Source organism: Siphateles boraxobius, unplaced genomic scaffold (assembly GCF_051911475.1).
Source record: "Siphateles boraxobius isolate OS27281-9 unplaced genomic scaffold, OSU_SipBor_1 25, whole genome shotgun sequence".
NCBI lineage: Eukaryota > Metazoa > Chordata > Actinopteri > Cypriniformes > Leuciscidae > Siphateles > Siphateles boraxobius.
Window position 1 is genome coordinate 20,744,512 of NW_027508866.1, and position 27,099 is coordinate 20,771,610.

General features: G+C 37.2%; 1 protein-coding gene across 13 annotated transcripts in view; it reads right to left on the reverse strand.

Moving 5' to 3' along the window:
* The window catches only part of strbp (spermatid perinuclear RNA binding protein), a 149,193-nt gene that overhangs the window by 17,176 nt on the left and 104,918 nt on the right, over nt 1-27,099 (reverse strand). For 8 of the 13 annotated variants that reach the window (XM_077243123.1, XM_077243122.1, XM_077243124.1 and 5 more), the window contains exons 4-13: nt 22,408-22,652; nt 22,096-22,285; nt 15,057-15,201; nt 9,625-9,716; nt 9,110-9,205; nt 8,052-8,163; nt 6,732-6,829; nt 2,232-2,337; nt 1,675-1,758; nt 457-668 (exon numbers count right to left, since the gene is read on the reverse strand). In XM_077243123.1, coding sequence (XP_077099238.1) covers nt 457-668; nt 1,675-1,758; nt 2,232-2,337; nt 6,732-6,829; nt 8,052-8,163; nt 9,110-9,205; nt 9,625-9,716; nt 15,057-15,201; nt 22,096-22,285; nt 22,408-22,652 — 1,380 coding nt within the window. The remainder of the gene's footprint in view (nt 1-456; nt 669-1,674; nt 1,759-2,231; nt 2,338-6,731; nt 6,830-8,051; nt 8,164-9,109; nt 9,206-9,624; nt 9,717-15,056; nt 15,202-22,095; nt 22,286-22,407; nt 22,653-27,099) is intronic. The other 5 variants (XM_077243127.1, XM_077243126.1, XM_077243133.1 and 2 more) reach the window with 1 other exon arrangement.

The window sequence follows — 27,099 nt, forward strand, 5'->3', positions numbered from 1 at the left end:
GCACTGTGGCTTATTGTGGATATTGTTAAAAGGAATAGTTCATCCCAACAAAAAAGCTCTGTCATTATTTACTCACCCTCACCCAGTTTTTGAAACTCATATGAATTCCGTAGATCAAAAATTAGGCAGAATGTCCAAGCTGCTCTGTCCCATACAAGTGTGTAAAGCTACAGTATCAGAAGGCTAGAAATAATATAAATAAAATACCACATGGGTCACACGGACTACATTTATTGTGCTTTTTTGGTCCTTTTTGATGCTTTACAGTCAACATTCACTTTCATTGCATGGAAGAGAGCAGCTCGGACATCGTGTAATTTGTCCGTATATGGGTTTCAAATAACACAAGGGTGAGTAAATGATGACAAAATACTAATTTGAGTGAATTAATCCTTTATTTCCTTGCGTAATGCTCACCACTCCAATCACACGACTCAAACTAAAGTCCAGATGTACCTTTACAGCCACGTGCAGCTTGGCGGTCTTCTTAGAGGAGCCAGAGGCTTCGTAGACAGTGCCGTCGACGTCTACAGACATGGTGAAGACGGGGGCGTGAACCGGACCTGACTGAGACAGCAGTTTATACTGCAGCCCCGGCCGGATCTGGTTCAAGCGCATCAGAGCGTTCATGGGTTGATTCGAGTCTATTGCTTTACTGTCAAGAACTGCTGGAAGGGAAAAAGAACAGAAATAACAATTAGCAATTATAGCGAAAAGTTAACGCTCCTCAGACACACAGATCGTCTTCTAACTTTGTAGCATCTCTTTGCTGCATCAGCTGGCTAATTGCGAAATTCTGCTGCTTTGAAAGCAATTTATTTGAGTCCAGCGAGGAGCACAGGCTGGGGACAGTAGCGCGGCTCCAAGAGAAATTAAGAATCAATGCCATTGATTTCCCAACGGTTTGTTTGCTTCCTGTATGAGAGAGCAAGAGATGGAAGTGCAGGAGGATGCGGAGCGAGGGGGAAGGGACGCCGCAAATAAAAGAGTCGAGTGAGAGTTCTACAGCTTACGGAAGAGAAAGCAGGTGAGAGATTAGAGGTACAATACAGCAAAGAAAAATAATAATTCTGAGGTGAGGAAAAATGAGACGTGTTATACGGTAATCTTTCTAGAAAGAGGACAAAAGGTTTTACGGCCAAACAGGGGAATAATAAAGAATAAACGACTGGAGAATGCAGGCTACTGAATGAGCGTTTCCTTGCTGGTTTAAAACAGGAGATTATATTTAAGGGAGGCACATTTTCCCACATTATATCATGTACTAAATTCATCCATTAAACTGACAGATGCCATTTAAAATGAACAAATATTAAATAAAAAAACAGAAAATAACTTACTCATAAATATTGGAAATTTGCAGAAAACCTGACCAATAAGAACATACTAGAGGTCAACTGATATGCATTTTCTAATGTCCCGTGCTGATACTGTTATCTACAGAGCATTTCGTTATCTGCTGATGAATGGCAATTACATAAAACACAATGCAATTTAATTATAACAAAAAAGAGTTTGCATAAATTAAGAATTTTGCACAATATTTAATAAAAATACACGCACAAAAAAAAACACAAAGCGAACACTGATAATGGCAGATGTCCACAATCTCAGCAAATATCAGTAAATTAACCAGTCTGGACAATATATTTGCCTATCATTACTCAGACGGACCTTTTCTCAGGTTGCGCTTCATCTTCTTGATGATGTCTTTGTCGTCCAGCAGACCATCATCATAAGGTCTCTTCAGCCCTAGACCTGATAAAACACAAGAGTAAAGTTAATGTGCCGACGAAAACACACTGACAATGAATTACTAAAACACATCGAAAACAGACTAATAGAGCTGCATGTTAGTGTAAAATGTCAAAATTATTTACATTATTAAAACAAATAAAAGGTAAAGTATGTAATTTCAGTGGCACTGAATGTATTTGCAAAAAATATGAGTTTTCAAACAGGTTTCTCAAAAACTTCCTCTCTTTGATTGGACAATCAGACAGCTCCACCTCAAACTCCAACACCATTGGTTGAGTCAAAGTTATTGTTGTCGGGGAGATCAGGATGTTCAAACAAACAGAGTAATGTTTTAAGAGCACCAGTTTTCACACTTTTCACAGATATAAACCTACGAATGACGCGCTTATAGTTATATCTACAAATTAAACTAGACTATGAAAATATATTTACACACTTCAGGTTTAAGTAATGAATTAGGTATGTATGCTTACCTTCTTTATCTGACCAGGGGAATTTCTGTGAAGGTTTACTTGAGGGGAGAGGGTCCATTTCTAAGACCTTAAAGATCTGCCCAAAGGCCATAAGCCGCAGAGCATGCTGAAACACACACACACACACACAAAGATTAGATATGATAAAAAGTTATCAAGTAGGGATGTGCCGAAGCAGAATACTATGTTTAGAAAGGAAATTACACATTCTATGGAGCCCTTAAAGGGACATGGTGACAGAAAATATATATATATTTTAGTCCTTCTATAATTGTATTGTCTCGCAAGTCTATAGTTGTGTAATTATATTGTAAATAATTTGCGGGCATCAGGAATAGCTATCAATATGCGTAGGGAAATGCTTTTTGAATGAGCGATTGCTTTTTACTTTCGCGATCACACATACTCTGTGTATAGGGTGCGGCGATACTGACCGCACATTATACAAGAGAAGATAGTTTGCAATAACACTCATGTCTCAAAACATACACACACACACACACACACGAGGGATGGTAAGATTCACCGATTCGTATCGGTGCATCGGCATAAAAGCTAACAATGTGATGCATCGATTTAAATAAGTGTGCATCGGATACAAGTTGGCATTTGTATCGCGATGCATAGTTTTTAACATATCTGCATCGGTAAAAAACGATTTATTCATATATAATTATTAGTAGATGCGCTATACTTTTACTATTTAGAAAGTGACCAATATTTTATTATGTAACTGTTAGATTGATGTCTCCTTTCTGAACTGTTGCTCAAGCGCGTTCTCTCAACACCACTGCTGCAGCTGCTACGGAGACAGAGGCGTGTCCTGAGAGTCTCCTACCTAGAACAGATCAACATGGCGGAGCTCGATCTTCCACCAAATAAATATAAATCCAGTGTTTGGAAACACTTTTTTTTTTTGGAAACTGCAATTTGTAAAATATGTTGCGCCGCTATAAAATATACAGGCAGTTACTAATTTAACAACACTAAAAGCACCGACACAGCGTGAGTGCAGCAGAGCACATTGTTGTCCTACTGTAGTTTCACTGCTTCTATTGTTCTCATTTGTAAAATCGCTTTAGATAAAAGTGTCTGCTAAATTAATAAATGTAAATGTTTTCATACATATATTTTTTACATATAATACAGTATTTTTTTCATTCAGTTATGAAAGACCTGTTTGGGAAAAGTTATTTATTTTTGTTTATGTTAAACATTAACATTACATTTTTTCATTATTACATTGAATTACATTGAATAGCATCGCGTTGAATCGAATCGTAATAGTAGTGAATCGTATTGCATCGCATCGGTAGCTGCTTATATGTATCTTTAATGTATCGTATTGTTGGCTATGCACCGAGATGCGCATCGCATCGGCCTCAGTTATGGAGATGTACATCCCTAACACACACACACACACACACACACACACACACACACACACACGTTGCTTATTCTTTTAATAATAAAGCAATAACTCTGCCTGAGCCCAGAGAGCGCCTGTAGATGTGGAACATCGGGCCCTGAATCACTGTGTTCAGAGGAATTATGGGGCAGACTGCCTCACAAATAATTCATGCTACAACTAACTCGCATTAACTCATCTCAACAGATATCGACAAAGCAGTTTACTTTAGTTATAGCCCATTAAGAGGCACCATCGTGTTTGGTTCCAAAAAGGATCTCTATAAAGATTTGAGAGACAATTTTGAGAAAAACATTTAATTACAGTAATCAGAGCATCTGTAAGAATACCATCACTGAAAAGCTTATAAACTCGTGGTCATTTTAGTATTGTCCCAAAGAGGCAAGGAAGGTTCAGCCTACCCAATATTTTGAGGTGAAAATGGGAGAAGGGAGATTTCAATGTTAAAAATTCTGGTTATTAATTTCATGTCTCCAAATGTGCATTTCTTGCTTGTAAATTCACCACAGTAACACCATAAAATATCCCTGAAGTCGGAAGCACTGCTGCTCTTCCCCGAACGCTCAAAATCTGCCCATGTAATTACAATCTTTTGGAAACTGAGCAAGTCTGAGGGGACAGAGATGGGGAGTGGAGTGCAAATCCATAGACGGAGTCTTCTACCTCTGTTCCCAATCACAGATCGTAGCCAATTATGGATAGTACTAGACTCTGGGGTGGTGATGGCGCAGTGGATAAGACACATGCCTTTGGTGTGAGAGACCCGGGTTCGAATCCACTGTGATACACCAATGTGTCCCTGAGCAAGACACTTAACCCCTAGTTGCTCCAGAGGCGTGCGACCTCTGACATATAGCAATTGTAAGTTGCTTTGGATAAAAGCGTCAGCTAAATGAATAAATGTAAATTTAAATGTATACATTGAATATTTGATCGGCAACATATTGACCAATGAGTACCATTCGAAAAGCAGCTTCAAGTTAAAAATAAAGGAAGACCCCACGCCTAAGTTGGATATAGGCTACAGAAATAAGCTTCACTAAAGGCTGAATGTGCTCTTTTAAAACGCACAGATCCATAAAACTAGATTGCTTCCGTTATAAATCAACAAAGCAGTCCACACTGCTAGTGGCCGATGTGCCTTCACTTCCAGTTTTGACTTTTTTAAAGGTTCACACTTAAATGCTTCAAATTAGTTTTGTAGATAAATTACAACTGTAATTACATACGAATTTCCTTACAGTTTTCTATATCATATTTATTGTTCAATTAATTATAATAGTTATTAATAATTGTTATATACTGTACACTAGAATTAAATAGTTTGGTTTCAGTAAGATTTTGTAATGTTTCAGCACCATTACAATAGTCTTCAGTGTCACACAATCCTTCAGAAAACATACTAATATGCTGATTTGATACTCATGAAACATTTCTGATTATTATCAATGATGAAAACATTTGTGCTGCTTCATATTTTTGTGGAAACCATGATAGTTTTTTCAAGATTGTTTGATGAATAGAAAGTTCAGAAGAACCGCATTTATCTGAAATCAATTTAATGTGTCCTTGCTTAATTTCTGTAAAAAAATAAAATAACAAAAAACTGCCCCCAAACCTTTGAATACAAGTTTAAATCAATTGTTATGCCAAAGGATTTCAACTGAAAGTTAAATTGGATACAGTTATTTACCCACTTTCCCAAGCTTAGCATTGAGATTAAAGATGATTAGTCTGTAGTTAGTAAACATTCAGAAAGTTTCACAAAGTACATGTAGTTCCTGATGTAAAGTTTATGTGACATTTAAGGTTAATGAGCAATAATTGCATTTTAATGAAGCGAAATTTACATTGTCCTTCCTTTAATTTCAGTGATTAAACGCACAGCTTATCTTTAACTCATGAACTCCTCCTCACGGAGTAAATTATAGCTATGAGAAACATCTTTTAGTCTCATGTGACAACAGAATCTCTCTCTTGAATGCAGTATTTCTGCAGGTAGGTGTTACTATGGCATATTACTGCAATGCATCTTATTTATGACTACGGCTAAATGCAGTAAAAACATATCCTCCTTCACACCTGCAATATTCCCATAAAACCTAAAGCATCAACATTCACAAAAGTAGAAGATGAATAAAACCAATATAATGAATAGTTTTTTTTTCCCAAAAACATAATACGCTTGAAAAATATTGCCGTTTTCTTTTTTTAACAAAGAAATAGTACAATATGATAAAAATGTTAAGCAATAAAAAAACGATTTCAGTGGTGTGTGTGAGTGTGTGCTGAACGTCTTCGATCTGCTGCAAAACAATTAGACACATTGTGATTCTGATCTCGACTGCATGAGCGTTCAAAGGAAAAGCGATACAGGAATCTAGAGATGCAGCTCACACACACACACACACACACACACACACAGTCCCCGGGGCAGGAGTAAGATTCACAGGCAGACTTCGTATCATTTTCCCACGCTCATTAGAGAGCCAATCATCAAGGTGCTCAATCGGGGTGTGTGTGAATGTGGGTGTGGGTGTGGCTGTGGCTGTGGCTGTGGGTATGTGTGAGTGTGTGTGTGTGTGTGTGTTAGGGCTGGGTGATACAGAATATTCACAATATATTTGAGAAGATTTTGCTGATGATATAAAATCAAATGGTTTTAATTCTGAAGAGAGTCTTGTTACACTAGTTCCATGATCCATGATAGAGGTAGTGTTAAAACCTGTCATAACACTGTCGCAGAGATAAACTTCAGTAGCAAAAATGGGGTTAGAGCTGGTAGATTCAATTCTGTGAATCAGTTTAAACTGATTTAAGGAGACATGATTCACTGCCAAATGTAATATTGTGTACATATAAGCCAGAATCCCTGATAAGACCTGTGTGTGTGTGTGTGTGTGTGTGTGTGTGTGTGTGTGTGTGTGTGTGTGAGAGAGAGAGAGAGAGAGAGAGAGAGAGAGAGAGAGAGAGAGAGAGAGACACATGGCACAGTAATCTAGACAGCACAGATGAGATAAGCACCTCTCTGTCATCCACTGACACCTGCACCTCACACACACTGGCAGTACCTGTGCATTGTACGTGACGGCCTCTGCTTCCTCGTCCGTCATGGCTGACAGTGTGTTTGTGGGCTCCTTCTCACAGGGATCATGCAGGCCTGGCCCACCTGAAAGGAAACAGAGGAGGATCATTATTCACACGGGAAATATAATAACAAAATACATGATTTATATAACTGACACAGTTAAGCGTTGTGGAAGCTACTGGAAACTGCAGTGTTTCATTATTTAGTTACTCCCCGTCACTGCAGGTCAGGAGTTAATTAAACCTTTAAGCGAACACTTATCGTTTAAATTATGCCCTAAAGGTACAATACAAATATATATTTTTTATGTTCAAATAAGATTATATATCACTGTGGGACGGGCTTATTTCCTATGCAAGCCAATCAAATGTTAATGCCTGCATCTCATTATTAATGAATAAGTGAGAAAAGAGTATACGAGTAGAGAGGGATGGACTAGTTGTGTCAAGAGTAGATAAATGAGGCTCCATTATTCCTCTGGGCCACAGACAGGAACTAGAGCTTTGCAAATGAAACCCAGATCTGATAGTGACACCGCTGCTGTCATCACACCGTACGGGACATACCCACACTAATCTTGCATATTCAGGTTTATTTATAGTCTAGTATGATGAGGGATCCATTGATACACAACAGATCATTTTATAAAAACATTTTAGTTTTTTTTTTTACTCTTTTCAATATTTTCATTTAAAACTCTGACATCACTGTCTAACAAGCTTTAAGTTTACATTTGCAAAATCAGGTATCAAATTATTATAATGTATAATATAAAAGGGTTATAATTTTAGTACAATGTATTATTTAAAAATGGTTAAAACTAAATGTCCTACAACACTGGTAAACAAGCTTTTTACATGTAGCTGATACAGTATATTACCTTTCAAAAGTAAAAAAAAATTATATATTTATATATATACTTTTATTCAGAAAATATGCATTTAATTGATCAAAAGTGACAGAAAATATCTCTCAAATAAATGCTGTTCTCTTGAAAAAAATGAAATTTGCATCAAACCATCATATTAGAATGAATTCTGAAGGATCATGTGACACTGAAGACTGGAGTAATGATGAAAATTCAGCTTTCACATCATGTATAAATTACGTTTTAAAATATATTACAATAGAAACCAGTTATTTTGAATTATAATAAATATTTCATAATATTTTTACGCACCTGGGACCTTTCACCTTTTTATTTTTGTTATTATTATAATTTTTTACTTATAATGTATTTTCCTAAATAAGTTTGTTGTTTTTGTTACTCGTCTTTATGGCTTCTCTGTGGAAGTGTTCATACCTGGAAGCAGTATGCCAGAGGCGAGACACTCCATGACCCGGCGCAGAGCCTCTCCGGCTCCCAGAGGTCTGTTACACGTGGCGATGGCCTTTTCACATATTAACTCCAAAGGCTGAGGACAAAAGAGCAAATCACTTTTCAAAGACTGATTTATTACACAAAGAGCTATTAAGTCATCAAAATGTGCCAATGGGCCACTGGGATGAGAGATTAAATCTGTTGTTATTGTAAAAACCAGTCAGTTTAAATCACTCAATGTACAAGTTATTAATCATTATAAAGTGGACAGATCCAGTCCTGGATGTTGACTGGCTAATGAAGTGTTTAGACATACTAAAACACACAAAATAGCTTTACCATGACAGGAATAAATTACAGTTTAAAATGTATAAATTGAATTTGAAATTGTAATAATATAATCACAATTTTACAGTTATTACTGTATTTTTTTAACAGTATGTACATACTGTGTGCATATATATATATATATATATATATATATATATACATACACACACACACACACACACCATTTTTAGTCACTAGATATGCAAAAATGACACTTCATATCCATAAATTATTTTCAAAATATGGAAGCTCTTCGAGTTACATTTGTGTTTTTGCCACATTTCTGATTTTTTTTGTTGATGTTGGATATTTAAATCATTTCAACTTAAAACACATTAAACTGTCTTAAAAATTAGTTGAATTATGTATAACACAAAAAAGTTGAAAATTGTTTAACTTAGTTGAGTTAAAGCAATGTAGAAACATATGTTGTCACAACTTATTGATCATTATTTATTTTTTTACAGTTTAAACAGATCAGAGTTTTGCGATTAAAAATAAATGTATACGGGAATATTTTTCACTAATCCATATTGCTGTACGCTGTGGCTCCATTACCCACTTGAGCCCCAATTTTCAACAATTCAATGTCAATTAATCCTTACTTACCAAATCATATACACTGAATTCTCATTGGCAGATTACACACCTAAAGTTTACCGTATCATCACTGTAGTGTTTGCAGTGATAAAGTCAATCTGACTACTCACCCATCCTTTCAGAGGTTCCCACGCCGGGACTCTATTGCACATGTCTCTCAGTATTCGTAAGACGATCACACACGACTTTAGGCCGTTAACTCTAGCCTGAGGAAACCAGAGGGAATCGGCCAATGAGCTGAGAGCAACAATCAAACTCAACCTTTAACCCCTAAATCTCTAGATCTTGACTATGTGTGTGTGAGTGTGCAGGTGTGTTCAGCTCTGGTCCGTGTTGTGCGGGTGATGGAGGAGGGGGCGGGGCTTATGTCGGTGGAGTGGGAGAAGGGAAGATACGGTGCAGGAAAGCACTGGACAAATCCTTTATGATGACAAGCAGGTTATGGACAAACAAAAACAGGCAAAAGAAAACTAAAAGTGTAACGATTGCTTTTGTAGCCTTACGATACATAAATGTTCGTGATGAGGTGTTGAGCGTTTGGAGAGCAGGAGGAAATTGAGGAAAAAAATGGATGTAGTTTTGGGTCATAAGGCTACAATAACAATGAGAAGAAGTGAGCGCCAACCTGGAACCATTTGGCATGTCGCAGAGAGGCCAACGCCACCAGGCACCTCTGTCTATCCAACAGGTCCGCCGGCTCGCTCGACTCAACGCTCTCTATCGGTGAGAAGAACGGGACAGGAAATCAAAATCACACACGCGTAGACACACACGCTCACGCTCACACACACACACATGTGAAGAGGGAGGGGCTGTTAGGGCACAGCAGGAGGGAGAAAGGAGGAAGCCAATCGGCTCAGCTGGTCCAGTGCATCCAAAAGAGATGAAACCTCAGTGCATCTCCTTGGCTGGCTGGAAACTGGAGGAAGGATTCAAAAAAGGTGTTAGCATGTGCCAAGTTTCATGAAATGCTAAACCCAGCCTAAAACATGCCAAATGAGGCTTTTCAATTGGCTTTACACACTATCCTAACCAGGCACGCCGTAACGCAATTTTAATTTTAATGTGAGTAAATGTGTGAATGTTTTGTGCTAATGAGCTGCAAAAGTCATAAGCATTTTGAGTCACTTTATTGTATATATTTTTTTGTTTTATGCTGAATAGCTTTTTGTTATATAAAGGTCACAATAAAACTCTTGGAAAATGAATTTGATTCATATTTTACAGTGTGTAATTTCCAGTAAAAATTCCTCAAAGTGTGAAGATAATATCTTATACATAAAATTAAACACAAAATGCTAGAGTATAAGACTTTTTCAAAATTATTTTATTTTTGAAGAATTCTGGATGAGAAAATTATTAATATGAGATGTGGTGTAAATTACATTTGCTTGTTCATAAATTAGTTTTGTGAAAAAAACAACATTCTCCTCTGACATACATTACCATTCAAAAGTTTGGGGTTGGTAAGATTTTTATAAGTTTTTGAAAGAAGTCCATCATGCTCACCAAGGTTGCATTCATTTGATTAAAAATACAATAAAAATAGTAATAGTGTGAAATATTATTACAGTTTAAAATAACTATTCTTTATTTTAATACATTTTCAAATGTAATTTATTCCTCTGACGCAAATCTGAAATTTCAGCAGTCTTCATTTTGTTCAGGATCTGATCAATGGAAAGCTCAAAAGAACAGCATTTATTTGAAATAAATCTTTTGTAAGATTATAAATGTCTTTACATTCACTTTTGATCAATGCACCACTGCTAAATAAAAGTATCAAATTTCTCTATTTAAAAGCAACACTTACGGACCTCAAACTTTTGAACAGTCGTGTACAGTGTTAGATATTGTTAAAAGACTAAATAAACTAATGAGAGTGTGAAAAGCATGTTTTAGTTTCTAAAAGTCTATATCTGAAGAAATCTGCACACTAAATAAAACATCAAATACTTTCTGATTGGCTGCATCTCAAAATATTTTTCAAATTTCCTGCGTCGTGCCTTGTTAGGAGTTAATGTCGAAAGCATCAGCACACGCTAACACCTTCAGCGAATCCGTGCCAGTTTGTGCTTGGATTGACACTGGAGTAATGAAGACATGCAGTGGGTATTGTTATAGACCAGTCACAACAAGAGAAGAGATCGCTCGCACACAACACACACTAACATTTTGAGTTGTCAGACCATTTTTCTTCATCTCTCCCACCCAAACAATACATAAGGTTCATTCTTCGATAACGTTTGCTAATCTTTTCTTTTATTGCTTCAGTAGGTGAGTGTCTACGTACCAGTGAGACTATCACATTGTGTTCCTCTGCAGATAAACAAATAGATAAAAAAGAAAAAAAGACAATGCCGCCGCAGTGTAAATCCAGGAAAAGGCGTGCAGGTGTACGGGGGTTATTTAGAGATTATATGATGATAACAGAACCATTACTCTTTCATAATTCCTCTCTGGATTTTAATCAGAGCAGCCCAGCTGAGGTTGGTTTAAAGAGGAAGATCTGTCAGAGTGATGGAAAGGTTTAGCCCACCCTCTAATCAATGAAACACACATACCGCAAAAATCAACATCAATCCATCATTGATAACCCCTCAAACTTCCACACATTCAAAATGAGACCAATGCTTCAGTGCATTATTAATCTAATCATACACAAACACGGGTTGAAAAACACACAGTGGGGTTCAAAAGTCTGAGACATCTAGTAAACTGCCTCTATTGTATGTTTTGGAGGTTTAATAGATATTTTTTGTTACATTATCAGCAAAACAAAAAGCTGAATTGAAAAAGTAATGGATCCCAGATTTACAATATAGACGCTTGGACTCCACTGCATTTAACCCCCCAAAAATAAAAATAAATTAAAATAAATTAAAAACAATAATACAAAATAAAATAAAATAATATAAAATAAAATAATAAAAAAAGTCAATGACGCCATTCAAAAAAAATAAAACCCATTTATTTTTTAAATTGTGACATTGTTATGACCTCAAGGGTGATTTTTATTGATGCATTACAGTAAAAAATAAAATAAATAATTTTTTTTTTAAAAAGTGCTTGAACTGGGTACTGCAATCCAAATTCAAAATATTGGATAGATGTTTCCCTACCCCCTCCTCCACAGACTCAGGATGCCAGATTGAGGACACGCAAAAGAAGCAACGAGCCTTACAGTATAAATGAATGTATATATTTGCAATGTTTTTATTACCAAGGCTTTTTAGGTCGCAATCTCTGACCCAGTTCGTTTGCTGGCTTCCATCGCATTGTTTTCTGCCAACCGGCAACCCGGGGAGTCTAAATACTATTGTGTAAATTGGCAGTGGGCGGGATAAAACTGATATTCCATCACGGAACGCACATTTCGAAGTAGAATAACTGGCTGTAGCATTGCTTTTCAGAGAAACAAATATGTGAACTTAATATATTTGCAGAGATGTAGGAAACATGCTATGGTATTTTTATGCTTTAGTAAAGTCCGTAAATGTCATAAAATAACATTACAATGTAAAATATGTTCTTTTTGAAGAATAGTTTTTTCTTATATAGTTTCACTCAGTGTGTGAGTGTCATGTATGCAAGTGTGTATGTCTGTGTGCCAGCTGATGAGTACTGCCCACTCGGGCCAGTCCTGAGATTGAGCAGTTTCTCAATGGGACAGGGCCCTTGACCAGGTCATAAAAATACGAGGTGCTCTTGTGGTGATCTACAACCCATCGCTCCATCTCTCCCTCCCTCCCGACATCTGTCATCCCACACTCCAGGGGCAGTGTCCACATCTGACACATCTGTTAGATGGATGAGGTGTGTGCTGGCACAGGTATTGATTCTTCAATCCGGATACATTCTTTCATTTTCCTTCCCCTGCTTCTAACAATCCACATCAAAGAGGATGGCGGTGATTAAGTGAGATGAAGGCATGCTGGCCTTGACGCAGCACAAATGTTATTTTGTGTGGCACTGCTTTTGAAAATTCATTAAAATAAAAACAATTAGCAGTTGACCAAAATAGTATTTTTTCCCAATGCAGATAGCAATGAATAAAGTGCAGGGTAGTCGATACAAGGCTGAAAATGTAAAAAAAAAAAAAAATGAAACAATATTTACTTTGGAGAATTGAGCATAATTCATTAACAGTGCCAATTTTTATCTGCTATTTCGCAGTGTTGGTCATCTCAAAAGGACCAAATATTGGCCAGTATCACTAAAAACAAGTATAATTTACATTTTCTGTGCTGCCACTAGGGATGCTATAAGATCAGCTAGTAGAGTCAGTTTTTTACAATCTGAAGCAACAGTCCTTGCGGAGTAAATTGATTCAAGTTGGTTAAATGGTTAACATATCTATAGATAGCTAACTGAATAACTAAAGGTGCAGTCACAAGAGGTCCACTGTCTTTTGTCAATAGTGTAGCACAGAAGTCACTTTCAAACCAAGCAGCTTTCTGTTGGTCAACATGGCAAATTCAGTTCACTCAAAAATCTTTCACCCTCATGCAAAACTCTAGATTACGTGGATTCCTATTGAAATGCCTGGACTAATTCACGCAAACACTGGCAAATGTGACTGGTCCTTAAGACAAGACTTCTTGCATTTTTTTGTTGATTTTAGGTCAAAATTTGCAGAATTTTAACACAGTGTTTAATACAGTTACCAAGTATACTTTATTACTTGGACATTAAATTATCACAGTTAAATTCAGCAGAAATATGTGGTGGTACTTATGGAAATCCATGAAGGCCGTAACAATAACACATCTAGGTAACTATCACCCTCTTAAGTATTGAGGTTTGCTACTGCCACTGCAACCGAAGAGCACTCAAGCATGTACAACAGGGCTGCAACCTTTTTGTTCGCAAAGCATTTGCATATTTGCACAGAGCGACAGAATGTGTATGACAGTGTGTATGTGTGTGAGTGTGTGTGTGTGAAAGAGGCAAGGAGCCCGTGTATGAGGGAGAGAGCAAGAGAAAGAAACAGCCCGTTTCGCACCACTGCAGCTCTAATTGTTATAGCCTAAATGCCATCCTCTAAAGATACAACCGCTTCGGCTGTCAGTCACGGGTCACGGCACCAGAAACTCCAATAACAGACTTCCATCTTGACTTAACTTATGTGTTCTGAGCTCAAAATGCCTCTGCATCAGGAATTACCAACCCTAAGCCTAAATAAGACTTGACATAACGCATTCATATTAATGTCAAGACTTAGAGATAAAAAGTGTGGATTAAAGACAGGACGAAAGTGAGTTAAAAAAAATCCTGTCATCATTTACTCACCTCATGCTGTTCCAAACTTATATGAATTACTTTCATTGTATGGACAAATAATTTATTTTGTGTCCATAGATGAAAGTCAGTGGGGTCCAGTGTTATTTTGGACCCCAGTGACTTTTATTAAATGCACTTCAACAGTGATTCTTTTGTGTTTTGATAAAGTAAGAAGGTAATACAGGTTTGAAATGACATGAAGGCGAGTAAATTATTTTAGTTGATCAGAGAACTATCAGATGAAAGACAGAAAAACAAAACACTCCAACCAGAATTGTACCCAAAGTGCACTGGGCTGCTCTTACTGTCCAGGTTGAGTATTATGGATAAACAGTCCCGCCCTACATTGTTCTTGCCTGAATATTTGGTTTCACTTCATAATATCCCATTACAGAAGTGTTTCATGTCGTCTTTAGAAGAGATCTGTCTTTTATGTCTGTGTCTACTCTTACTCTCCTCCCGCTGTTGTTCAGCACCTCCCATGAGCGGCCCCGCGGGTCAAGAGTCAGACAGCGCGCAGACCACTCGACGTGCTGCTGAATCAGCTCTTTGTGTGTGCGTTTTGACTATAAGATGAGTCCAGTGGTGTGTGTGCTTTATGTGCACGGCCCTGAGTGAGTTCTGGATGCAGAGTAAGGAAGAGACTAAAGCTCGTTCTTCTAATGGACCATCGCTAAAAATGCACACACAAACGTTCATCCATCCCTCCCCTTCACCTTCTGTTTAGAAAAGAAAAGAAAAAAGAAAGGAAGTAGGTCACATGTAGGCTCAAACCTTGCTCCTCCGTCTCACAGGCGTCTTTCATCTGCGGGGAGGTGAGCATCACCTTCAGTGTGAGTTTGGGTTCTGTCGTGGTGCAGACCAAGATGGCGGCTTCGGGAATACAGTGCTGTATCTCATACTTCTCTTCTGTCAATTTCTGTAGGGGTCAGAGTTTAAATTCCAAAGTGTCAAAAACATGCAAAAATAACCCAGAATGAATGATCATATATATATATATATATATCATATATGGCTTTATTTAGTGTAGATTTGATATATTTAAACGTATCATTTCATGGAAAAATTACCTTTCTTGCTTTTATTTGGAAATTATTTGATGTTTTATATAGACAAGGGGTGTCTCTATATACGGGTATTGACAATAACCATGATAGTAACTAAATGAAACGTTGATTTCATGTTAAAACTACACGTATCATTATATATTTCTAAAACTTCTAAACTTCTAAAGCGCAATTATATTGTTAGAGAATTAATTTGGCCACCATAATCATGTAGCAAAAATGTGTTATTATGACAGTCCCAATGTAGACAAAGTAAAAAAAAAATCCCGAACCTATACCACTTACTGACCTTACTGACACCAAGCTGCAAAACTGCCCACATTAAAATTGTGAAATGTTTAGACAAAATCTAAATAAATAAATAAAAATAGTATAATTTCACATTTATGTCTTCATATTTATGGCTTTTATGGCTCATATATGATATAGGAGAATATTGAGCTCATACTCGAGGAAGAAAAAAAATTCCAGAGGCCCAAACTGAGCAAAAATATGCAAACTGGTGCAGTTGCTGATATTTATATGGCAAAAAGTAAGATGAAATTCTGATTACTTGTAATGTAAATCAGTGAGGTTGTATGTAAATTAAGTGAGTATAACAGATTACTTAAGGAAAAAAATTGATCTAATTACAACTTGTAACTACACCTCCCAATAATATGTTTTAGTAACATGATATTTAAATGTCTAGTTTTATGATCAAAGCTCTGTAGTTTTTATTTTGGGGGGCAAAACATATGTACAGATGTTCCTCAAAATCCTGATGTATAATTTTTGATACTCACAAATGTGATTATGTATAATCAAGTAAAAGTTGCTTCAGTCCAGTAAATGTTCATCTTGAAATATAACCAACAATATAAAAGTAATTCCTATGTTTACATTATAATAATCATTAAAGATTTCAGATCAAAAAGACATGTGTACCACCACCTGAAGAGGGACATCTTTACAATTTACTTTGCTTGATAAAAATTATGAACTATCAGACGACAGAAGGCTTGTAGTTCATTGTGTATTACAGTTTTTTCACCAAAGTTTTGACCAAGGCTTTATAAGGTTAAAAGTGCAGAACACACCAACTTTAAAACAAACCGGACAAGAATCTAAAGTGTAAGGCTTTTTGTTATCACATGACCACAGCTGGTCACACCGTCACAATACATTTACAAACCAGACAGCACAGACTCAATTGCTGACAGTTATGGAGAGAAAGAGGAAGAAAGTAAAGAAAGGCAAAGTAGTGGACTGCCGTTCCATTACGAACAGATCCATTATACGGAGAGTTGACCTGCTGGCAGTGCAGTCTGCTTTAATGGGATTTCTGTCTGGATGGGGGGTTCAGACTGGGTCACTGCGGATCACCCCGCCCTCCCGGCCTGTCCTAAGTGTCTAATTAGGGAAACCAGTTGCTGGCAGGTTTAGATTAATTACACATGATGCATATAAATAGAGCAGGTCTGTTTTGTATGTTGCAGCTTTTTTTCTGTATGGATATCTGCAGTTTCATTTCCCTCAAAACACTTGTCTAAAAACACGTGTGAGTTCACGCTTGGCATGTTTGGTTGGATTAAAACAAACTCTTGTGCGATTGCTCTGTTAGTGCGTTTCATTTGAATAAGTGTGAACGCTGCCGTCTGAACCGTGGTGCCATCAAGAGGACCGAGACGTTGAAAAGTTGAATCTCAGTCCACTTCCAAACGAATTCTGGTTCAGTTCAACTGAAATATGAATGCAACACAGACCAAAGACATCTAAACAAACCAAAAACAAGATGGGATATCACAAGATGTGACCTAAAGAGGACAGAATGCTGAAGAATGACTGGTTCTTCTCGTCATGTAGAAGCTATGTTAATTTTTACTTTTTTGGTTCGGTCTTAACTCTTCAGGGTCGCCGATCACCCCGGCGTGATCAAGTTACATGACCAGTTTAAGACGTCGAAGCATAAAAACAGTCACGCTGCCGTCCACTTCTGTCGAAAGTGCTGGTTTGAAATTCTATTTTACTTTTTGTTTTGTGTTGATAGACCAAGTAAAAACGGAGATCATTTAAACTTTATATAAAAAAATACTGACGCATTCGTAAAAGAACGCAAGATGAGATGCGACAGGCGTTGCATTTATTCTAATAACTTCGTCGTTTTTTGTCATAAAACAAAACAGAGAAAAATGTGTGAATCTGCTGACTCTGCTCTTCAGGTTGCACGTTTAAGGGAATGGAGGAGGAGCCAACTGAGCAAAGAAGCGAAATTGAAAGGCAGAGGATTTACAGAGTAGAGAAAGAGAGACATATATACGTTATATATAGAGAGAGAGATATTATTGCTAGTTTTTGGAAGAGTGAGTAGATTTTGAGAGTAGTTTAGGAGTAGTGTAGATAGTTTAGGTAGTTTAGGAGTAGATTTAGATAAACTGTTTTGAGGAGTGGCACAGATAAAAAATTAAAAAAAACTGATATTTGTTGTAAATAGTTGTATGTATAGTTTGATTGTGTTCATTTTGTATGGTATATTTGCACTATTGAGGAACCCCTCTTACTCAAGGAATGAAAGCCCTGTAATCTAGCTATCTGTGTAATTGTACATGAAGTGATTGTAGAGTTTCTAAGCAAAAAAGAAAAGAAAAAACGCCTATTGCCACACCTGCTTTTTGCTGTATATAGTTTAATTTTATCTCAATTTTACATTTTTTATGTTGTATTTGCACTATTTGTGAACCCTCATACTCTGGGAATGCAAGGCCTTAAATATAGCTCTCTGTATAATTGTCTGCACAACATTTTTTAGAAAGTGGCTAAGCTAAAAAGAAAGAAAAAAGCCTATGGCTACACCCGCTTTTTTTTGTAAATCATATTTTTTTTGTATATAGCTTGATTATATCTGAATTGTACCAGTATATGTTGACATTTACAACTTGTGTTTACATTTTAAACCTTTTAAAATGCTTCATTGAGCATGTTTGTGTTTTCTGTAGCAGAAAAGCTATAATATAATTTTCTATTCGGATTTTGTGTTTTTTGTGTGATTTTGGGTCCAGTATGTTGATACAGTACATCAAAGTGAAAAACTAATTGTCTGGTCATATAGGTGATGTTGTGCTGAAAAAAATTATACCAAACATTGGTATGGTAAACATTACTCAATGTACTCAAAATAGCCCAAGACTCCGAAGGGTTAAAAAGGACAGTGTAAATGGTAACTGAACCAGGACTAAATGAACGAAGAGAACCAAAATATAAGTGTAAATACCCTAAAATACATTCAAACATGCAGTCTCCAATAAAATACAGTCACAAAACATCATGCACATCAAACTGAGACTAGCTTGATAGACTGACTTACTGAACTTGTAAAAGTTACATCAAAATACTCTTTTTATGACCATGTAATATCAGTAAACAAAATTCTTCTAAATGGTAGGGGCAAGAAACCAGAAAGGGACATGACTACTGTACTGTTTACATGGAGCAAATTCCTCTAACAGGAATTACATTGATAACGTAAAACCGAAGGTTCACCTGCATAAACCAATACTATTATTACAGCTTTAAAGCTCGAATAACAATTTGTTTTGTGAGAATTCAAAAGCGCAAAAATGCACATTTTACATTTTCGCTTTCAGATTTTAAACCCTGAGATGTCTTGTCCTATTATTGCCCTACAGACTAAATTAATTGCTTAAAAAACAAATTGACAATTTATCTGAGATTCAGTGTAATTCTAGTATTATTTATATACTATTAAGCCATTTATTTTAAAGTAGTTTTTTATTTTAAATTAGGTTTTTTTTATAGTTATTTTAGTTTTAGCTTTACTAATTTTAGTACTTTAAATTAAACATTTTATTTAATTTAGTTCCCAAGGAAACATTTCTAAGTTTTAATCTAAAATTTAAGCTTTATTTCAATTAATGAAAATTATGTTTTTTGTTAGTGATAAAAACACCTTTGAGATTTTTGAAAAGAATAAAAAATAAGTTTGTCGTGCAGCAATTTGTGTTTATGTATTGCAAATAATAGAAATGACCGAAGCTGTTACAGTTGCAAAAAATGTTCAGGAGAAATTGCAACAGTACTGCAACAATCGTTTGGTAACATAAATTACAAATCGCCTTCACAAGCATATTTTAATGAGTGCATTACCTATGGAAGTAAAATAATGTCAAATGTTTTTGAAATAAAAAGCCTGTTGAATTGCACTACTTGGAAAAAAAATAGGCATTGCATTAACCATGCTTGCATTTTAATGCATTGTATTTTTAGGGCTTGCATTTTTTTGGGCTGAAATTCAACATGGTTGAATATTTAAGCTGAGAATATTTCAATTAAAAACATTTCAAACACATTTTTATTATTAAAAATTCAATAATCCATATTCACCCTTCATATTTCACTTCCAAAATATTCTAACTGTTTAAAAATACAACCTATAATATTCAACAGGCAATTTTCGGTCCATTTTATTTCGCTTAGCAAATTCGCTTCTATAAATTCAGTGGTTCAAATTCGACCGTAAATTCAACATTGACGTCCAGGAACTGCAGGAAAAGCAGTAGATTGCCGAGCATACTCTCCATCTGCTGTTAGTCGATCTCACCAGCAGGGGGTGCACGCGCTTGTTGTTGACGAAGACCAGCAAAATTAGAGCAAGTCATTCATTCATAAAACTCATTTACAGCAATGTAAGTTTATTTGTGATTATTATGATGGCTGTTTTTGTTAAATTCGGTGCCTTCACGGTTACTTTTCCTGTGTAGCCTACATGCATATTTCTCTACCGTGAACGAGATCATAATGTTATTCCCTGATGCGGATATACAGATCCAATGTTACATTTTTGAGGTCGACATATATTTCTCTTGGTTGTTTAGTTGCCTTAACTTTACATTGTGGCGATGTGCTGCATGCAGGCTATTAGGGTTTCCCTCAATACTTCAGGATTCCCCTGCTGGACCTGTACAACGCTTAACGTAGCTTAATGGACTAGTGATGTAAAAGTCCAAACTCACAGGCAAGCAGATGGACTCAGAATAACGCGCACAGCTGAGCGTTTCCCAGTGATAGACTGGCATAAAGATGGCTTGATGTTGGACATTCGCATATTTAGGGGCCGTCTCTAAAGTTTATACGACTTTGGTATACGTTTCTAACTTCAATAGCATTTGAATAGAACGACTTACAGTCATAAAACCAACTGTAAAGTGTTCATGTAGTGTCAGGCATAATGTGCACCCTTTGGATTTTTGATATTTATTCAAATAAATTTAAGTTTGCTATTGAAGTTAGAAACGTACATGGCAATGTTGTATGCAACTTTAGAGACGGTCCCTAAATGCGCGAATGTCCAATGTCAAGCAAATTTTACATTTACTAATTTGGCAGACGCTTTTATCCAAAGCGATTTACAGTTAAACTAACAATAGGAGGACAACAATATGCAAGTGCTATGATCCCAGTTTAAGCTAATGCACACGTAGGCATTTTAGGACTTTAGGACTTATATATAGGCTATATATATATATATATATATAGAGAGAGAGAGAGGGGGGGGGGGGGGAATAGAATAGAATAGAAAGTGTTAGTATTAATAGATCAAATGTTGATTTTATGCCAGTAGGCTATATCACGAAACGCACAGCATGAAACTTTGCGCGTAAAGTTTACAATCTGAGTCCATCTTCTTGCCTGTAGCCTATATAGTAGCCTACAGCCTACATCCCCAATAAGGTGAAAGATTGGTCTTTCATATCACTGTATGTGTTAAGCGTTTTGTCCCAACGGAAAGGGAATCCTTGAGTATGAGGTATTGAGGGAAACCGATTATAATCCTGTTCATGGTAGAGAAAGCTGATGACATGTAGAATACACAGGGAAAGTAACAATGAAGTTATTGAACAGCTTTTGTGTGTTTATCATTTTTTCTGCATATACGGTCACAGATAATCATTTCCATTTTATGAATGAATGTCTTCGTCAACAACAAGCGCTTCTGCACCATCTGATGGTGAGGTCGACTAACGGCAGATGGAGAGTATGCTCGGCATCTACTGCTTTTCCTGCAGTTCCTGGACGTCAATGTTGAATTTACTGTCGAATTTGAAACACTGAATTTGTGGAAGTGAATTTGCAAAGCGAAATAAAATGGACCGAAAATTGCCTGTTGAATATTATGGGTTGTATTTTTAAACTGTATGAATATTTTGGAAATGAAATATGAAGGGTGAATATGGATTTTTGAATTTTTAATAATGAAAATGTTTGAAATGTTTTTAATTGAAATATTCACAGCTTAAATATTCAACCATGTTGAATTTCAGCCCATTAAAAATGCAAGCCCTAAAAATACAATGCATTAATATGCAAGCATGGTTAATGAAATGCCTATTTTTTTTTCAAGTAGTGCAATTCAACAGGCTTTTTATTTCAAAAACATTTGACATTATTTTACTTCCATAATTACCACAATACATGCTTTATTATTAGCACGCAACAAATGCAAATCCAGGGGGGAAAAAAGTGTTCAATTGCAGAAAGCTTCTCTTGTTCTTCGGGACAAAACTAGTCGCAGTGTACCGCAATGCAATTTTTTAACAGATGAAACGCAACCATTAACTTTTGAGTGTATATTTAGCCACGCCAGATCAAAACTCCACCAGTAAAGGAGGTTGTGCGGTCAAGTGTGTATTTTGGTAGCTCATGTGGCTTTTCTGTCGGCAGGTGTGAGAAGTGTGACCATGTGCCGTTACCTCGATCTGCAGCGGGAGGTTGTCACAGACGGTGCACAGCAGTGTCTTGGTGGGTGTCTCCTTGCACATGAGCACCAGCTCCAGGTCTATGTCATCTTTAATCAGGAGGCCTTTGGCCACCAGACCGATCCTCATCACTCCACATAACACCCCTCCTTCACTGGGACCACTGGTACAGCTGCTGCCCTCGCTGAGACAGAACACACAAAATATGACTACCGTCTCTGGATCAGAAAGATTTTTAGCCAATAAATCAACAACCAACAGTAGTTTCTGTCCATTTTCCGAGCATGCAACACTGGGAACACTCACTTTGTGCTGCCTTCTGGTGATTCGTCGGCGCTGGCCTCTGTCTCCTCCTCCTGTGTGCTGGGTGAATTTGACTGATTTGATTGGCTGGCTTGAGTTTGGTCCATCCACTCAGACACATGTTTCAGGGCGCACTCCACAGTGGAGACAAGGCTCTGCACCGCCTCCAGGACCTCAGAGGAAGGGTAGATGGTGGAGTGCTTGGCCATGACGTGACGGTCATCGTTCCCGAACGACCGAATGGACCTCTGACGGAGAGAGAAAAAGTCTCATTAGCTTGAAAAAGCAAACATAATAAGAAACAATACATAACGCTGTGTAGTTGTAGATGCAAAAACTGCGCACATACCAATAAAGCGTCTCTCAAGCTGTGGACACGTTGGGCCCTATTTTAACAATCTAAGTGCATGGTCTAAAGCACACAGCGCAAGAGTCCAAATCCACTTTTGCTAGTTTAACGACAGGAAAAATGATCGGCGCACTCAGCACATGGTCTAAAGGGGTTGTCCCTATTCTCCTAATAAATAATGTTTTTTTTTTTCGGAGTAACGTGTAATAAACCAATCAGAGTCTCGTCTCCCATTCCCTTTAAAAGCCAGTTGCACTCACGCCATGGTGGATTCGCAATTTACATGGTGGAATTTGCAAGCGGAAAGACTGAATGCTTCTCTAGCGAGGAAATGGATCTGCTCGTGCGTGAGGTTAAAGCGCAAGCAGACAATCTACGGGACGAGCTGGATTCCATCATATCTTTATGTACACAATATTAATCTTTTACACTGTAATCATTTTATTTGTAATATTTGCCATGTTTGTGTGCTGCAACATTCCTGTGTGTGTATAAGCAGAGTTAACTCGCGCTGTGGACACGCCTATAGGCGCATATACACTTTGTATAATGTACACTTTGAAAATTTAACTGCAGTATTTTATTTATTTATTTAATTGCCTCAAAATAGCAACGCGCCAACAATGGGCCTCAAACGCACCATTTTCAGACCAGCTGATGCCCATTGGCTGAAACTAGCAAAAAATACATTGGGCTGCCGGGTGTATGATAGGGCCCATTATGTCTCAGGAGTTCATTTTCATTGAAACTAAGACTTTTTATATGAAGGTCTCAAAACAAATCAACTAAACTAAGTCCACAGGACAAAAGCATCCGTAGTTGAAGAATCAACTTAATACCCGTAACACTGACAAAGATGTGTTACACACAACTACACACACACACCACTATGTTAACAACTTCTGAAGATCACCTTGGCTGACTTCTTCAATTTATCTCCTAAAGTAAAGTGCACGCGAGACAGACGTGCAAGGTTAGAGCGCAACGTTTAGCGGCAGATTAAACTTTAATCAATCAAACTCACCTCTGCTTGCCTTCATGGCAAAACAAACGTCTAAGGAAGTAACATCTACAGAGCTTACAGTGACAGGTTCACATGTGTGTGTCCGAAGCCGTGTCTCACACCCAACTCAACGGGAACACGCCATCAGACATGGATGTGCTGTATTAACCCGTTTCTGCAGGTGTCAGTATGCTCTACATCATCCTCACGGGTGGAAATCAATTTGAGCTCAGTGACAGTCACCCAACAACCTCTTCTAATCAGACATGAAGCCCTCCTGCTCCCACTTACCCACAATCCTACAGTCTTTCATCAACCACGGTCTCTTAACTTCAGTTAGTCTCTCATGTAATGTCGCCCACTTTGTGACTAGATCTAATAACCAACAAATCCTCAATTCCTGCATTAGAATTCAGGGAGACACTTCTCAACTGGCGGGGTGCGACTGAAAAATGGTGCTAAAAGTGGTGCAAATAATGCTAAATGTAAGTAACAGAATTCAACTAACCACATATACATACATACACGTATTGTATACGTACACATGTATGTGTGTGTGTGTGTGCGCGCACGTGCGGGAGATAACCCACAGCTAGATGTGCATTCAAATATTTTAATGCATGGCGGCAAAAAAACACCTGACTCGAACTGAAGTGCATTTTAATATCGTTTAACGCACAGCTAGCTGTGCATTATCCCGCTTATACCATAATTATTTGCCAGCATTAAAAAGTTAAAGCTGTTATTGATGTTTGCAGCACAATATTTAACCGAAAGGGTAAAACTTATTCTGTGTGTGCGCAGCGTGATCTATGATCTCTGTGTTCAAGTGGTGTGTGTGTGCACTTGATTAAACTAACTGGAACTACCTGTGCATTAAACAATTTTATTGCACACCTTCCAGCCAATTAGAATCGAGTGTCTTCAGACAGACCATGATATATTCGATTCTAATTGGCTGGAAGGTGCGCAATAAAACCATTTAATGCACAGGTAGTATATATATATATTGGTTAATGTCGATTTTATTTAATGAAAACACTTTATGACTCTATAAGACTCTTTTTGTTGTTGACATTTTGTTGATGAAATCAGAGCTAACTGGTTCAATCAAACACTGGTACACCAGAGAACAGCTACTTAACTGCGGTTTCTGCCGTCTCCTACAATCAATCAAAATCACTTAGTTGCAATTAATCTTTCTTGACGTGATTTACTCCTAATTAGAGTGCATGTGACTACAGTGTCACATGATCCTTCACAAAACATTCAAAGATTTAATGCTTGAGAAACATTTCTGATTATTATTATTATCATCAAGGCTCAAAAAACAGCTATTTTAAAAAATTGCTGCTTAAAATTGTGGAAGCCAAGACACAGGATTCTTTGATGAATAGAAATTAGAAAATTAGATGAATCTCATGGTATTTAATGTTTCAAGCTGTTTAACTGCTAACATTTTTACGCACATCTTTCATATGATCAAATTATCTTGCAAACCAACAAATATAATATTATTGTTCAGATTTTTGCATATTGAGAGCTAGTCTCTGCATGCAGCAAAATACAAAGACAAAAAAAGAGAGATGGAAATAAAAGGGTAGGTGTGCACTACCAGTCAAATCTTTCATCAATTCATTTATCCTCCTTCACAGGCCTGAATCGCAATGATATCAGCTCTATTCAACATGAGTTCCATTCCCTAATCCCGTCATTTTCATTCTGTCGCTCTTCCTGTACCATTTCTACATTCGACAGCAGACTTGCTCAATAGCGTATCAAAGCTCATATCAGCGCCACTGCAGTTCCCTGGGGGGGGGGGGGGTGACCTTTACAGAATATACACATAAAAACGACACAATGCATCCATCTTCTGAACGCCAGCTGTTGTTTAACTAGCAAGAAAAGAAATACAAGATTCATTTGTTTCAATCGGTATTCACAGAGTGACATTTTTACACTGGAGGCTTCAACAAGACAGTTGGGCTTGTTTGTCGAGTGTGAAGCACTGATGGTTGAAGGCTGCAACCTTTAGTGGAGTTGATCAATTACTGTGATGCAGAGTGAACACTTTGACACTGCTATACAAACTACACGTGTTTGAGAACATTAAAGCAGCCTTGGTGAGCATGTGTCTTTCAGCATCTACAGCAGTGGGTGGCTGGGATATAAAGATGCATATCTGTGCGTGTGCGTTCCCTGCAGTGACAGCGGCCACTCTGTGGCATCAGGCCAGTATTTAACAGGGTTTATGAGGCGCACCTAATGGCTGCCTGCGAGTGGCCGTAAAACATACTGGGAAGTGTAAAAGAGTGTAAAATAGCTAAGGAGGAGCAGAGAGCACTGCATCTTAATCACACATCATACCGAAGAGAGGGAAAGGATGGATAAGGATAGAAAGACGCTTAGTACGTACAAGCTGTGCACAGAATAATGGTTACATACATTATTACAATAGTGTTGGGTATCTTCAACTACCTCATAAAATGCATTGGGTTGCAATGAAGAAAGGTGCAATAAACGATTTCTGAGAAAAACTGTTGATATTTATATACAAAATAAAATATATACAAAAAAAAATCAACGCCAAAAAAAAATACACCTCTCCCTTCATTGCTCCTCCCCCAAAAATGCATGAACACGCAATAGACCTTATTCAGAGCAGCGCTGTGACCATACCAAGCGAGGCTGCGAGGGATAGACTTACCGTATTTGTAATGGTATCCGCTGTAAAAAGCAGTATAAAGGTCCTAGATCACAATAATTTTTTGACAACTGAAATTTCTCAAAGATATTTTTGCAGTGTTTAGTCAGCTGAACAATCCAAAAACACATTAAATAAGAGTACAACCCACTGACGTGAGGTATGTCTATCCCTCACAGCCTCACTTTCATTCCCGTTAAAAACCAAGCATGGCGCTGCTGTGAATAAGGTCTACGCAAGAGTGGATGTCTCTTTATCATAGCTGAAGAGAAGCAAAATAATGCTTCATGAAACAACGCGAAGATGACAAGCATTGAGTTTCTGCCACGTTAATGAGCAGTTGAACCTAATAAAGTGGCAATTATTGCTAAAAAAGAATTTACATTAGAAAGATTCTGAAAGTCATTTTCATGTCCGTTCAGAGGCTAAACTGAGAATAGAATAATAGTATACTACTCTACAAACAAATAGAAAAATCGGAATATCACAGAGCAAGATGTTTTTGATGCTTAACAGATTCTATTAGGAGGTACTCCAAAAGGAATCCTAACCAGAGTAAGAAATGGACAACAAGAAAGCATGCATGTGTGAGAGAGGGAGACAGAGAGCGAGACAAAGAAATCAAGCAAATGAGAGTTT